Raw genomic sequence first — 15,164 nt, 5'->3', positions numbered from 1 at the left:
TGGTGTATAGTCAAATCTAATGCTGTTATTCTTATTGAATTTAGGGGTGCATTTATAAAGTAGCAATATGGCTTTACCACATCTGTGTTTAGCACTTCAGGACACTGAAGCAAGCCCTCGTCCCACTTCTAACCAAGACTAAGCTAATGTGTTATACTTACCAGAGCAGGAACTTACCAGAGCAGGAACACCCTTCTCTGTGTGGCACCCCACAGCCTTGCTTAAACATCTTTACATCCATGCACTCCCACCCTCCCTAACTGGAAAATCTATCTGTATCCTATCAACCTGTTTAGGAGCCTTTCATTAAATTCTCTTGAGTCCAGGTCATGCAAGCTTGAGCATACATTGAAGTAATGAACTGTTCTTTAACGTAGATGTAAACCCTAATTAAGAGACATTTTATTTGCTAAACTACTGTGTATAAAATAATATATACCGTATTTGCCGGCGTATAGGGCGAGTGTGCGTATAGGACGACCCCCTAATTTTTCAGCAAAAAAATTGGTTTTGGGATATACTCCTTGTATAAAATGACCCCCTTCCGACACACCTCACTGTGCTCATTGCATACCTCACTGTGCTCATTGCATATCTCACTGTGCTCATTGCATACCTCACTGTGCTTATTGCATACCTCACTGTGCTCATTACATACCTCACTATGCCCATTGCATACCTCACTGTGCCCATTGCCTACCTCACTGTGCCGATCTCCATAGCTTATCCCTGTATGCAGAGTCAGACTTCAGGCGTTTACTGTTTAAAAGCCGCGTCCCCTCCTTGTCCTGTTCCGTGATAGGCAGAACACTCAGTTTTCCAGCAGAGCCTGTGTTCGGTGTTCTGCCTATCACGGAGGTCCTCTTGTCCGAGGCCGAGGATGAAAGAACCTCCGTGATAGGCGGAACACTGAACGCAGGCTCTGCTGCGAAACTGAGTGTTCCGCCAATCACAGCACAGGACATGGAGGAGGCGTGACTTTTTGACAATGGACGCTCGCAATCTGACTGACTCTGCATACAGGTACTGGCGTATAGGACGACCCCCGACTTTTGGGGGATATTTGTAAGTACAAAAGGTCGTCTTACACGCCGGAAAATAAGGTACCATCAACTGTATTGCCTTTTGTTGTAGCTCTCCAACAATGGGTGCATGGCAATTCTCAGAGCAGGTTTCCTGATATTGACAACAGTAAAGACCATGCCTGCATAATATGTGTTGCGGTCTCCAACAGATGCCTGTGTGATAGGGTGACAGGGCAGAGACACAACTTTGGGAGACAGGGACACCCTAAAATAGGAAGTGCAAAAAAAGGTCTTTCATGTCAGGATCAACGGGTAATATTTCTTAAATTAAAGCTGTAGATTTCAAAATACTGAAAACGAATTAAGTTTTAATTACATTAACATTTTAAAGCATTAATTATTTTTTACAAATAATTAGATATTAGGTGATCACTATATTATCATGGTCTGAAATATAACACTAGAGGGCATCATCCTCACATAAGCATGTGTGCAAAAGTAGGCCTTTTATGATAGACTTGCTCAACTGGTGTTCTGTGATCATAACTAAAAATAGAGGGCCAGATTCACAGCGGAGATACGACGGAGTATCTCAGATACTCCGTCGTATGTCTCAGAGTATCTATGCGACTGATTCATAGAATCAGTTACGCATAGATAGCCCTAAGATCCGACAGGTGTAATTGTTTTACACTGTCGGATCTTAGGATGCAGTACCGCGGCCGCCGCTGGGGGGAGTTCGCGTTGTAAACCAGCGTCGGGTATGCAAATTAGGAGTTACGGCGATCCACAACGGTTTTTCACGTTCGCTACGTCGCTGCTAGTCTAGTTTCCCGTCGCAAATTTAGTCGTCGTTTTGGGTGCCCTAACTTTACACAGCACACGTATGTGCTGTATAAAGTATGGCTGTCGTTCCTGCGTCGAAATTTAAAAATTCACGTCGTTTGCGTAAGATGTCCGGGAATACGGAAGTACGCTACGCACGTCGCCGTTCGAAAAAATTACGTCAGTTCGCGCAAAGCACTGCAGGAATTTCAGAATGGAGCATGCGTAGTAGGGGCATGCAGTAGGGGCACACGCCCCTTTAAATTACGCGGGCTTACGCCGGAGGCCGCCAGCGTAGGTTTTCATTGCAAGTGCTTTGTGAATCAGGCACTTGCGATGAAAACTTGCGGCGGTGTACCGTATCTACGATACGTTACGCCGCCACACTTCTACGTGAATCTGGCCCAGAGAGCTCATATACTGATGAAAGAAATAAAAATCATATAAAATCATGAATTTCTTCCCTATTTAAAAAAACAGATTACCTAGATAAATCCAAGTTACAACCCTGAAAGCTTCAAAATAGATAGTACATTAGTCTAGAAGGCTCGCTGTCAACACTCGCTCGCTGTCAACACTGCACATGCGCAGGATCGAGCGGTGAATGCTGGGAGGCATTTCGCCGTATCCCGGAAGAAGACCCTGTCGGCTTCACAGTGCCAACAGGTAAGATGGAAACGTCCATCGCCCAAGAATATAAAATATACTTCACTGAATTACAGCGCTTAGGCCGGCTTAAGGAGTGGGACACCCTGTTAGTGCTGGAGTACAGGTAAGCCCTGTGGATTAGTAGAAAAAAAAAACGATATCCCGCGGAACCCCCGCTTTAAGGGTATGTCCATTAAAATAGCATTAGTTTAACAGTGTACAGGATGCAAGGCCTCACAATGATCTTCACTGGCAAGTTGGAGCTCATAGAGCAAGAATCTTGAGTATAGCACAGTGATGTGTAATGAAAGCAAGCAGTTGTGCCTGGCTAGTTGTAATCCTCAGAGTAATTCCATTTGTAAGGTGTCTGTATACAGTAATTTCAAGCCCAGCACTAGAGGAACACAGGGACGGTCAAAGATAGATTTTGTTTAAAGAAGCATTCATAAGTTTATTGAACACAATTAACCTATCATGAATTTGGTCATGTGCCCAATAGGCATGAGAAAAATTGACTGATTTAACTTAACCAAAACTATTTAAAGTTGGCTATTTGAAAATACATGAAAAGGGAAAAGGATAAAAAATAGTTCTATATTTTGTTTGTACTTAAATGAATGTGTTTTACCATTTATCAACATACCCATTCATTGTACTTACTGTAAAATTAACAAAAAAAGTGATGAGCCACCATATATGGAATGGCCTGTGTTTACATTCCAGGCCATTGATAAAAATTATTTATAAAATACAGGATTTTTTCCATGAGCTGAAAAAGCGCACATAATATACAGTACACTATGAGAAGGTAAAATAAATTAATTCACTGCAACTAAGCTGACAGGGAACTTTAACAGGTGTTTCCCACAGAATGGGGGGGGGGGGCAATAACAATAGTATTATATTTTCATTGTCTTAAAGTCGCAGGGAATGCTTTGACTTCTATAAATGATAAGTCCAGTGCACATTCTTGAAAGTGCCTTCAGCTGCATCTTGCCTCATCCACAGTGCACATGAATGTCTTACAACCTAACACATCCCTTATTCTATGTCCCCTTTCTGTTCTATCTTAGTACTATCAGCAGAAAGGTAATTATGTTACATTGACTTTTCTATTTTATTGACTAGGAAAATAAGTTGAGCTGGTAGTGCAGCAGAAGCACGCCAATTATATTATATCTAAAGTCCATGGTAGTCAGCAGTGTATTAAAACATGGCTTTATTGTTTTGTTTGTTAAATGTCCTATTTTCAAAGTGAGAGATAAAAAAAAACTTCCTGAAGAAGGTACATGAGATTGGACATGGTGATAAAAGAGGTGAGAGATATTTACCTCATAGACAGAGGATAGTCATACTCAGGACTGTGCAGGATTAGCTGTCCCCTACTAGTAACATTTGCTGTCCAGTTACGCCATACATTTTCATGTTGTTGTTTTACTGTATTGTATTTTGCTGAAATGTTGTATCATTATTTAAAGTTAGTAAAATGCAATCGACTTAGTATCCCCCAGTCTGGTATCTACATTAGGGTGGGCTAAGAGATGATATTGAGGTAAAAAAATTAACTAATCACTTTCTGATGATGACAGACAGAGCAACAGTGTGCTTGCTTTCCAAAAGCATGCCTCCCAACTTTTGAACTTTAGAATGAGGGACACTGGAGGAGCAAAAAGACCTGTGGTGCACTATGTCATGGTAAATTGTGGGTGTGGTCAAGTGCCTAGCAGAGGGAGGGGATTAAGGGATGTGGTTAAATGTACAGAGTTCAGAGGATTCTATGTGCAGAGTGCAGAGTTCAGAGGGTTCTACGTACAGAGTGTAGAGTTCAGAGGGTGTTATGTACAGAGTGCATAATTCAGAGGATGCTATGTACAGAGTGCAGGGTTCAGAGGGCGCTACGTACAGATCGCAGAGTTCAGAGGGTACTATGTACAGAGTGCAAGGTTCAGAGGGTGCTACATACAGGGGGCAGAGTTCAGAGGGTGCTACGTACAGAGTGCAGAGTTCAGAGGGTGCTACATACAGAGTGCAGGGTTCAGAGGGTGCTATGTACAGAGTGCAGATTTCAGAGGGTGCTACGTACAGAGTGCAGGGTTCAGATGGTGCTACATACAGAGTGCAAAGTTCAGAGGGTGCTACATACAGAGTGCAGGGTTCAGAAGGTGCTACGTACAGAGTGCAAGGTTCAGAGGGTGCTACGTACAGAGTGCAGGGTCCAGGGTGTGATACGTATAGAGTGCAGGGTTCAGGAGTCCCACATTTCAGCTAAAATACAGCGACAGCACCTGTGATTATTTCTATCATGCTAATGACCACACTGTACAGCCTGTATACACTACAGTAAGACACGGGCTGTACAGTGTGGTCATCAGCATGATAATAATGATCACAGGTGCTGTGGTCTGTAGAGAGTGTTTGCACTGTATACTTGTACTACTCCTTAAAAGACTGCAAGGAATGTACCAGGCTGCAGAATAGTTGGAAGACATAAAAAGCATGGGTGGAAGTGCAGATTTACATGAGTGGAGAGCAGAAACAGGAGAAATTGAACTGGAAAGGGGAGGGGTGATGAGCATTGGTGTGATTTACTGCATGGTCTTACCGGGAAGATATAGACATGTAGTACACGGAGGGAAAGTGCAGCTGGGAGTGAAAGGTGCCCATGAATCAGGAGACATTATCAGAAGGAGGAGAGTGACATTGCAGTCAGGGCTGGTGCAAGGATTTTTGACACCCTAGGCCAGGGGTCCTCAAACTTTTTGAACAGGGGGCCAATTCACGGGAGCGTGCAGTGACGGCTCTTGGCGCCAAACGGGGCTATTTAAAGGGACTGATGGCTGGGCTCCTTGCTGTTCGGTCTACAGCGTTCCTGAGACCCACCTGCTACTCGTTTAACCCGTTCCTGTGACCCGGCTTGTTCCTGACTTCTGCTTGCCTTTGACCTTGGCTTGTTTGACTACGCTTCTGCTTCTCCCTCTGGCCTGACTGCTGCCCGCCTGTTGCTGACCCGGCTTGAACCACGACTCCGCCTCCGCCTCCGAATCTGTACCTGATCCGTCTGCCTGTGACTCGGCCTGTCTGGACTTGCTTGTGTCCTGTACTACAGAACACCTTCCCCACTGCTGCAGCTTCCAGCTTCCTGCACCTCTGCCTCCAGCTTGTCAGCTGTTCCAGTCATCACCTGTACCACTGACATCTCTCCAGAGTTTCCGGAAGTCCAGCTCAGTTCCAGCACTAGCGTTCCTGTCAGGCGCGTGTGCAACTCTGCACTCTCGAGTTCCCTGTCTGCACTACCAGGGGTTCCAGAGTCAGAGGAGTAAGAGTAGCTGCTCCCTGCATATCGGGCTCTACCATCGGGTACGTGACAATCACAGACTCATCTCCATCACAGATCCCCCCATCACAGACTCCTCTCCATCACAGATCCCCCCATCACAGATTCTTCTTCATCACAGATCCCTCCGTCAGACTCCTCTCAATTACAGAGCCCCCCCCCATCACAGACTCCTCTCCATTACAGAGCCCCCCCATCACAGACTCCTCTCTATCACAAAGCCCCCATCACAGATCCCCCTAATCACAAAGCTCCCCATCACAGAGCCCCCTTCACAGATCCCTCCCACCACAGACTCCCCATTACAAAGCCCCCCATCCCAGATCCCCCCAATCATAAAGCCCCATAACAGATTCCCCCAATCACAGATCCCCCATCACAGACTCCCCCAATCACAAAGCCCCCCAATCACAGATCCCCATATCACAGAGTCCCCCATCACAGATCTCTCCAGCAATATTAATTGTCCCTTCCATAATATTGCAGCACTTCCCCTCCGCAGCACTCCCCCCTCCCCTACCTTATTCACACAAGATGCAAAGCATTGCAGGTGCGGACAAAGAGCGGGACTTTTCAAGTGAAAGGCAGATGACTGATTGCTGGGACCGCCCTGCTGCCTAGTAACCAATTACCCGCTTCTTTGTCTGGACCTGGACCTGTCATGCATCGTGTCTTGTGTGAATAATGTAGCAGAGGGCAGGGGAAGTGCTGCTGAGGGCAAATGCTCCGACCTTATGAAAGGGGCAGTCCATGCCGTGGGCCGGGTAAATCACCTTGGTGGGCCGTAGTTTGAGGACCTCTGCCCTAGGTAAAACCTAATTTTGCCGACCCTCCTTGGCTCCACCCCTGACTCTACCCCCTTTGCCCTGCCCATGTATACCCCGCCTTTTTAATGAAACGCCCAGCAAATGCAGCCTCGCCAGTGCCCATCAATGAGCCTCACCAGCTCCCATCAAATACAGCCTACCAGTGCCCATCAATGAATGTTTGCTTGCTTCCATTCATTCGGGAGTCGGGACACAGACAGACACAGTCCTCCGCTGCGCCACTGACACTATGTGAAAATGGAGCTGTGGCTGCCTGCTGATGCTGAAACTTAGTTGTTTGCTGCAGAGAGAAGATAGTAGGAGCACCAGTGGCTGGGCGCCCTAGGCAGCATTGCACCCTAGGCGGCCGCCTAGTTTGCCTAGTGGTAGCACCAACCCTGATTGCAGTACAGTCAGTAGCAGATCACTCACTTTGGATCACTGCAGGACCTTCACACTCATTGCATGCAGCTCTTGTTCAGGCTTCTCCCCGCATTGGTGCTGCTTTATCCTGCACCCACTAACACAGGAAGTGAATTTGAAGGGAAGGACAATGCTCTTTGTGTTCCCATTGGCCGAGGAAGCAGCTGCACCACCCCCTGCTTCCTCCTCAGCCATTGGGTAGCTGAAGCTCATCGTAAATGCCTCTCTTTTTCCCTCCTGACATCATATGGACCTCCCAACGGAACTGCAGGAAGACCAGGAACAAATGTATTTTGATTAGGGGCGGGGGCCCTGCAGTCTGCTCTGCACTTTCTGTTTGTCAGAGGCAGAGGGGAGAGATACGGCTGCCATGCAAGTGTAGCTTGCGGCACGCGGGAACCATGGCAACCCGCAAACGCCGTGGGCATTCCGGGACTCAGCCCTGGTTCACTAGGACTCCGGGAGAGGGACCAATTTGAGGGACAATCCCAGCTAATCAGGGATGATTGGGAGGTATGTCCAACAGTCGCTGAGTAGATATATTTGCCTCTTTTATAGTATTTTTCCAAATCATTTGTAGTAGAATTTAGTGATATAAATTGAATCGCTTTAATTGCTTGCCGACCAGCCGCCGCAGTTGTACTGGGGCAGGTTGGCTAGGCTGAGCAAATCACTGTCATTGTACTTTGGGTGCATACACACAGATCAAAGTGCCCATTCGCAATGTCTGCCGGCCACCAGCAATCGCTCCAGAGAGAGGCAGAACGGGGGATCTAACAGTGTAAACAAATAGATCCCCATTCTGTCAAGGGAGCATAGTGAGATTGTCTGTTCCTAGTGATTCCCAGGGAACACATTTAACCCCTTGATCACCACTAGTGTTAACCCCTTCCCTGCCAGTGCCATTTATATAGCAATCAGTGTATTTTTATAGCACTGATCGCTGTATAAATGTCACTGGCCCAAAAAAGAGTAGACGTGATAACTGCGCAAACCAATCAATTGGGATTTTTTTTCCCAAAAATATGTAGCAGAATACATATTGGTCTAAACTGAGGAAGAAATTTGTTTTTTTACATTTTTGGGGGGGGATATTATAGTAAAAAGTAAAAAATATTGAGTTTTTTTCACAATTTTCACAGTTTTTTTGTTTATAGCGCAAAAAATAAAAACTGCAGAGGTGATCATATACGACCAAAAGAAAGGTCTATTTGTGGAAAAAAAAGGACATCAATTTGGTTTGGGTACAACGTAGTATGACCGTGCAATTGTCAGTATAAAGTGACCGCAGTGCCGTATTGCAAAAAATGGCCTGGTCAGGAAGTGGGTAAATCCAGGGCTGTCTTAGTGAGAGGGCACACCTGGGCACTGCCCAGGGGCCCCAGCTGCATGTGCGGCCACTGCACTTTCCCCAAAGCAGCTGGTCCTTGAGCCCACGCTTCCCCCAAAAATAGCACACTAGCTCATTATTAATTACTTACCTGATATCGAAGCCCCTGCAGCTGTCCTCGTACACCTCTCTGGCGACCGATGTCTCTCCCAGGGGTTACTTCCAGGTATCCCGGCCTCGGCGCTGTGATTGGCCGCAGCCACGATGACGTCACTTTCACTGGTAGCGGCACACAGACTGAAGCAATGGCACATATGTGTCATTGCTTCAGTTTGCCCCAGTGCCGATGACATCGGCACATGCAGGGGACAGGGGATATCTCCTAAACCGTGCAGGTGAAGGAGATATCCTGGGTAGATACAGGTAAGTCTTAATCCAGGCTTACCTGTAGCATAACCACTTTATTGGGGAGCTCCACCCAAAAGGGGAAGCTCCGCTTGTCTACCTACTTGATGTCTGTTTACCTGCACTGTAGGGGCCCCAGAGCATTACTTTGCCCAGGGGCCCATGATGCTATTAAGATGGCCCTGGGTAAATCCTTCCGGGGGTGAAGTGGTTCAACAAATCAGATAAACAACTGCACTTTTTCTTGTAAAGTAATTTATGTTTCTAAACAATGGCGACATAGAAATATAAAATAAAACTACATTTTCCTGCATTCGACATCAGGGAAATGGTATATTTTTAGAGTCCATTTAAAGCGGAGGTCCAGCTGGGATTTTTCTTTTTAAAAAGTCAGCATCTACAAACACTGTAGCTGCTAACTTTTAATAAGAACACTTACCTGTCCAGGGTGCCTGCAATGTTGGCCACCGCCATCCTCACTAAGGGAAACAGGCAGTGAAGCCCTGCGGCTTCACTGCCCATTTCCTATTGCACATGCGTGAGTCGCGCAACGCTTCGCGAATGGACGGCTGTCCCCTGGGACACACACAGTTCCCAAAAGACAGCACGCCCCATTTCTCAGGAGGCAACGCGAGGAGGAGAAGAGAGGAGACCACTGCAGAATAGGAAGTGGCAGATTAGGACGATCTGCCTAGCAACAGCCATTTCTAGTAAGTATAAAAAAAAAATCGAGCCTTTTTGGCTATTTTTTTTTAGAGTGGACCTCCGCTTTAAGTCAGAATTCTATGTATATAATAAAGATGAATGAAACAATTGAAATGTGCTCCTCCAGTGATTCCTATGACTAAGCCCCTTGGGCGGGGCGAAACATGTCAGGAGTGTGACCTGGACGAAGACTATGCTGAGGCCTCTTTACTCTTTACATGAGGGTTTTGTGTAATGTGTGGGACCTGGGATTTATTTTCCTTAATCATTGACAAAATACTGAAATATTTCTCAGTTAGAAAAGTCCAACAGAACTTGTTCTATATAGTCTTTCAATAGCAGACAAAGAGGCATAACGAACTTCCCTTACAAAAGGTACACAGTACTGTGCTTTTAATATCTTTTTAAATCAGTACGCAGCAGAGCAATATAGAAAATCTAAGGACTATGCCTCTCATCCATGCTCTGTAATGCCAAGTATCCTTTGTTATAACTGCTGACTCAAGAAGTTACTTGTCGGTTGTCAATAAAAATGTCACTTGATTTGTAGCACAAGTTATCTGTGTTAAATACGAAATTTCGCACTGGAATCCATTACTGAGCTATTTACGAATGCAATTCATGGGCTGGGCATAGATAATGTTATCTGAATAACTATGACATGCTAGATTCCCTTAACAGAATACATTTAGATACAAGATTTTAAAAGAACCACAGAAAACCAGTGTAAAAAGGATGAAGATTGTTTCTTACTTCACCAACTTTCTTTGCACCATAGCACTCAAAGTGTTTGCTGAAAAAGTCCAGTATAATGGGTAAGTTCAAACAGTTTGGCAATTGTTATAAAAATGTGTTGAATGTATGTTTGAATGTATGAATACTCTACATGTCTCTGCCCCTTTTCTAAACAAGCATTGTGGTAAGAAAATAACCTTTATCGGTTCCAGTATGTAATTGGTAATGCAAGGAAAAAGTACTCAACATTTTGAATATATCAGTGCAGAAAGTGGTGCAATGCTATTGGCAATGTCTTATTTTGTATAGTGACAATAGGGCACCAGATGGTTTGCAATGATATGAATAGTTTTGGTGGATTATTTATGTTGCAATGCAGAAGCAAGATTGGTAGGAAAATGTAATTTTGGCTTAGAGATTATAAAAAAAATATTTTAGCACAATTGGATCTTTATGACTTTAGGTCATGTTTAAAACCAAGCAAGATCCTATGCAATGTGACAGTTCAGGGATCCCAAGAAAGATAATTTGTCAGAAAATATCTTCACACAATATCAATACTGCTGTTTAGAGTGCCAAATTTAGAAACATATAACCATGAATATATTCACTTTAAAACCAAAAGATTGAATGAGTTGAGATTTTTTATGTTGTACAAAATACCTAAATAATAATGTGTTATAAATAATGGTTAATATCTAAAAATGAGTAATTCTGTCATTGTTGCTTGTTAATTGTGTGCTAAATAAGAGTTTATTCTCAAAGTAAGCAAGCAAAATACATGGGGGGGGTGGTTGTTTGGAAAGATAGAATAGAGATATTGAGATTGTATTTAATATTCTATTATTATTGTAATTGTTGGATATATGTGTGTATATATTTACCATTACCTAAACTATTGAGATCCAAACAAAAGAGGCAAACATTAATGTCCAATAGTAATTGGGTATTCCAGTGAATATGTACAGTATGTCCCCAGTATACATTTTTCCATGTTGGGGGAAACACAAATCATTGATTATAGAAAGAAAAGGAAATTGCGCTGACCCTCTAACCATGTGGTATAAATAATATTTTGAAAAATTCAATCACCAAAAAATATAGGTATACCCCAAAATAGGCTAGTAATAAACTAGAGAATAACTGGTGACAGTTAACATAAATACATCAGTTACCATTATAACAGTGGTTTTGTGATAATTATTTAAACCAATGGTAATATGGTTATAACCAATAAATGTGAATCAGAGACAATCCCTAAAAAATACAGCCCTTAAATGATTGATGTTAATGAACTCCAAATAATAAACACCAGTGATCAGTGGAATAAAAGTCCATAAACTAATAACTGTCCAAATGTCCAAAACCGTGATGAATCCTTCACCAATCAGCAGAAATTACTTCTTACCAGCTCGCCATGATCCCCTATGACAGAGGATCACTATGTGCATGTAATCAAAATTCTCACTCCAGAAAACAGCCCAAACAAATCAGATCCTTAGGCAGTAACTATCATCCAATGGCAGACATAAATCATCAGTAGATATACCCGATATGTAAAAGATAATGGATGCTCCACATAGTGCATTAAACATATAAAATATTTACCGTATTTATTGGCGTATACAGTGCACTTTTTTGCTCAAAAAATCAGGGCAAAATTGTGGGTGCATGATATACTCTGATACCCGCTTCCCGCACTGTGTTTGAACCACTGCGCCGACATATACCGAGCGCAGTACACTCGGGTATAGTCGGGCAGGCTCGGCTCCTCTCGCGGTCACGTCCTGTGCATCCTCTACTTCCTTTACGCGAGAGGAGCCGAGCCTGCCCGACTATACCCGAGTGTACTGCGCTCGGTATATGTCGGCGCAGTGGTTCAAACACAGCGCGGGAAGCTGGGATCCAGCGGGGAGGACACCACGATGGCTGCAGAAGGACGCCGGACCGGACGAGGCTGCCGATGGACGCGATGGACGACGGGCAGGACGTGATGGACGACGGGCAAGACACCGACGAGGGGCATCCAAACTGTAAGTATTTTTTTTTTTTCAGGAATTTTCCTTCAAGTTCGGGGGTGCGCGCTATACGCCGGGGCGCGTTATAGCAAGATAAATACGGTATTAAAAAAAGAAACGTTTGGTAATACACTTACGAATGTTGCAAGAAAAATAGGTCTTAAAGTCTGGTGTGCCGGCTGGTACACAAAACACAGACACCCGTCCTACTGGGGATTTGATGGAGCTCAAGGTGACGTCAGTACACCACTCCGCCCTACGTCTGTTTCGTAATAACTTACTTCGTCCAGGGGTAGCGCATTTTTGGAATTTTTCAAATTTTTCCACAAATCATTGATTATTGTGTAATATCAGAAACGAAAAGTTCTTACCAGTGGCAAATAGGAAGATGAAAACTGTCATCTTCTTCACTGCCCACCAGGGGGGAACCACACAGTCACCTCATAAACTTTAAGAGGGCTGTGCCCTCCCTTAAAGTGGTACTAAACTCTCACAATTAACATTAACTAATTGTAATTCTTATGCTGCTGGCATTAGTAAATAGATAGGAAGGTATATCATATTTATTTACTTTACTACACTTAATTACTAAGCTTTTTTTTTTTTTTTACATTTCTTCGGTGGCTTCCTGGTTTCTGGACTAGGCCAAAAATGATGGTATACAGCCCATGAAGACTTTTTTTCTTCATCTGGAGGAGGGGCTTTCTCAACTAAGCACACCCTCCTGCCTGCTTGCCTAAACAAAGGGCAGATGGATTCCAGAAAGTAAATACTACATGAATCACCTGCCCTTACTCAAATGGCAGCAGCTAAAAATAAGGCAAAGAAACACGGATGGATGGGGGAGTTTGCTTTGAATATTAAACATTAATTGAATAGTGTTTTTGGTTTTTGATGCTCAGATACAGTTTAGTTCCACTTTAAGTAGTCTCCACCACTCTCGCTATGCTACATAATATACAATGTAGTCAGTCCCATAAAAAATGTACACAGTATAAACTACTACACACAAATAAAACATGAAATACAGAAAAGAGTCTAATATGCAGAATTAAAGAGTCACTAAAGGAAAAAAAAATGTTTTGCTGAAATGACTGTTTACAGGGTATAGAGACATAAAAGTTAACTGATTCCTTTTAAAAATGATTAAAAATAGATTAAATTCAATCATATAATATGCCTACAGTTTCACTTTTGTTTTTAAACTGGTTTCATGTTTCTGTGAAGTAAAGAGACCCACAGAACAAAGACAAACAAATCCAGGGCAGTGTTTTGTTTTTAAAATGAATCTGATTGGTTCTGTTAAGTTTTAGACCCACAGTAATGACAGCTTAGACCATCGTGAAAAGCTCCCAGTATGATGGTTATAAGGAAATAGACAACCAGGACGTGTGGAGATCAGAGCAGTTTTACAGCAACATCAAAGCAAAAACGAGCAATGAGGACATGAAACCAGTACTGCAGTAAGGTAAAGGAAGCTATTTAGCTAAAAAAAAAAATCCTTTAGTGATCCTTTAATGTCTCATGAAGTAAACTGTGGTTTGAAATTGGATCCATCAAGTAAATAAATGAATTACCTCTCTTAATTCTTGGGTATTATGCACAAGACAAAAATGTAAACAAACAAAAAAGCGATACATGAGTCACTCCATTTTCAGGGGTGTATGGTCACAGCATTATATAATACAAAATTTTTAGCTTTTCAACAATATTAAAAATCGCTGCACGCTGATATACATTGGCTGTTTGAAGAGGGATGTCTTTGCTATGGAGGCAGCTAGCTGCCATAATCCAGGTATCCTCCTTTTCAGCGGGGGGTCTGATTTCCGAATAGTGGTCTCTGCCGTGGATTTGCCGCAAGATCACTTTGATCGGGAGAGGGCCCCCCTCTCGCCGCTCTCCCATGCCCTCCGCCGCTTACCGGAGCCGTCTGCAGCGGTGGAGGCGATCGGGTGCTTCTGATGTCTGGGTATGGTGACAAGTAAGGGGAAAATGGCCCCCACCCGTATCCATACCATAGCAGGGCGGAAGTGGCATCAAAACATCACTTCTGCCCATAGCTCTTAAAGGGTCATTTTTGTATTGCATTTTTGACCCCAGATCTCCTATTTAAGAGGACCTGTCATGCTTTTTTATTATTACATGTTTACATTCCTTATAATAGAAATAAAAGCGACACAATATTTTTTTTTTAAAAGAACAGTAAAAAATAAAAATAAAAGTTAAAATAAATAAGACTTTTTTTTTTTTAAAACGTGCCCCGTCCCGCCGAGCTTGTGTGAAGAAGCGAATGCATACATGAGCAGCACCCACATATGAAAACGGTGTTAAAACCACACATGTGCGGTATTGCTGCAATCGGTAGAGCGAGGGCAATAATCTAGCCCTAGACCTCCTCTGTAACTCAAAACATGCAACCTGTAGAATTTTTTAAACGTTTCCTATGGAGATTTTTAAAGGTAAAGGTTTGTCGCCATTCCACAATGGGCGCAACTTTGAAGCGTGACATGTTGGGTATCAATTTACTTGGCGTAACATTATCTTTCACAATCTAAAAAAAAAATGGGCTAACTTTACTGTTGTCTTACAAGTCTTACAAGTGCGCTTGTAAGACCGCTGCGCAAATACGGTGTAACATAAAGTATTGAAACGACTGCCATTTTATTCTCTAGGATGTTAGAACAGAAAAGTATAATGTTTGGGGGTTCTAAGTAATTTTCAAGCAAAAAAAAAACTGTTTTTAACTTGTAAGCAACAAATCTTAGAAAGATGCTCGTCCTAAATGGTTAATTGTCATTATTTTGCATTAATTTTATAAAATGTATGTCATTTATTTGAACAGTAAGCTTATGGTGAATTTTTTTTATATCTTAATCTTAAATCAATAAATTGACAAAACATATAAACTTT

The 15,164-nt window shown here is 43.0% G+C and overlaps 1 protein-coding gene across 1 annotated transcript in view; it reads left to right on the top strand.

Annotated features, from left to right (window-relative positions):
• The first annotated feature begins 10,096 nt into the window (after window positions 1-10,096).
• LOC120943787 (carboxypeptidase O-like) overlaps window positions 10,097-15,164 on the top strand; it is a 64,380-nt gene continuing 59,312 nt past the window's right edge. The window contains exon 1 of the mRNA XM_040357332.1: window positions 10,097-10,316. Within this exon, the coding sequence (XP_040213266.1) occupies window positions 10,237-10,316 (80 nt within the window). The 5' untranslated portion in view covers window positions 10,097-10,236. The remainder of the gene's footprint in view (window positions 10,317-15,164) is intronic.

This window comes from Rana temporaria, chromosome 6 (genome assembly GCF_905171775.1).
Source record: "Rana temporaria chromosome 6, aRanTem1.1, whole genome shotgun sequence".
In the NCBI taxonomy this organism is placed as follows: domain Eukaryota; kingdom Metazoa; phylum Chordata; class Amphibia; order Anura; family Ranidae; genus Rana; species Rana temporaria.
This window is presented reverse-complemented; position numbering and strand designations above follow the sequence as displayed.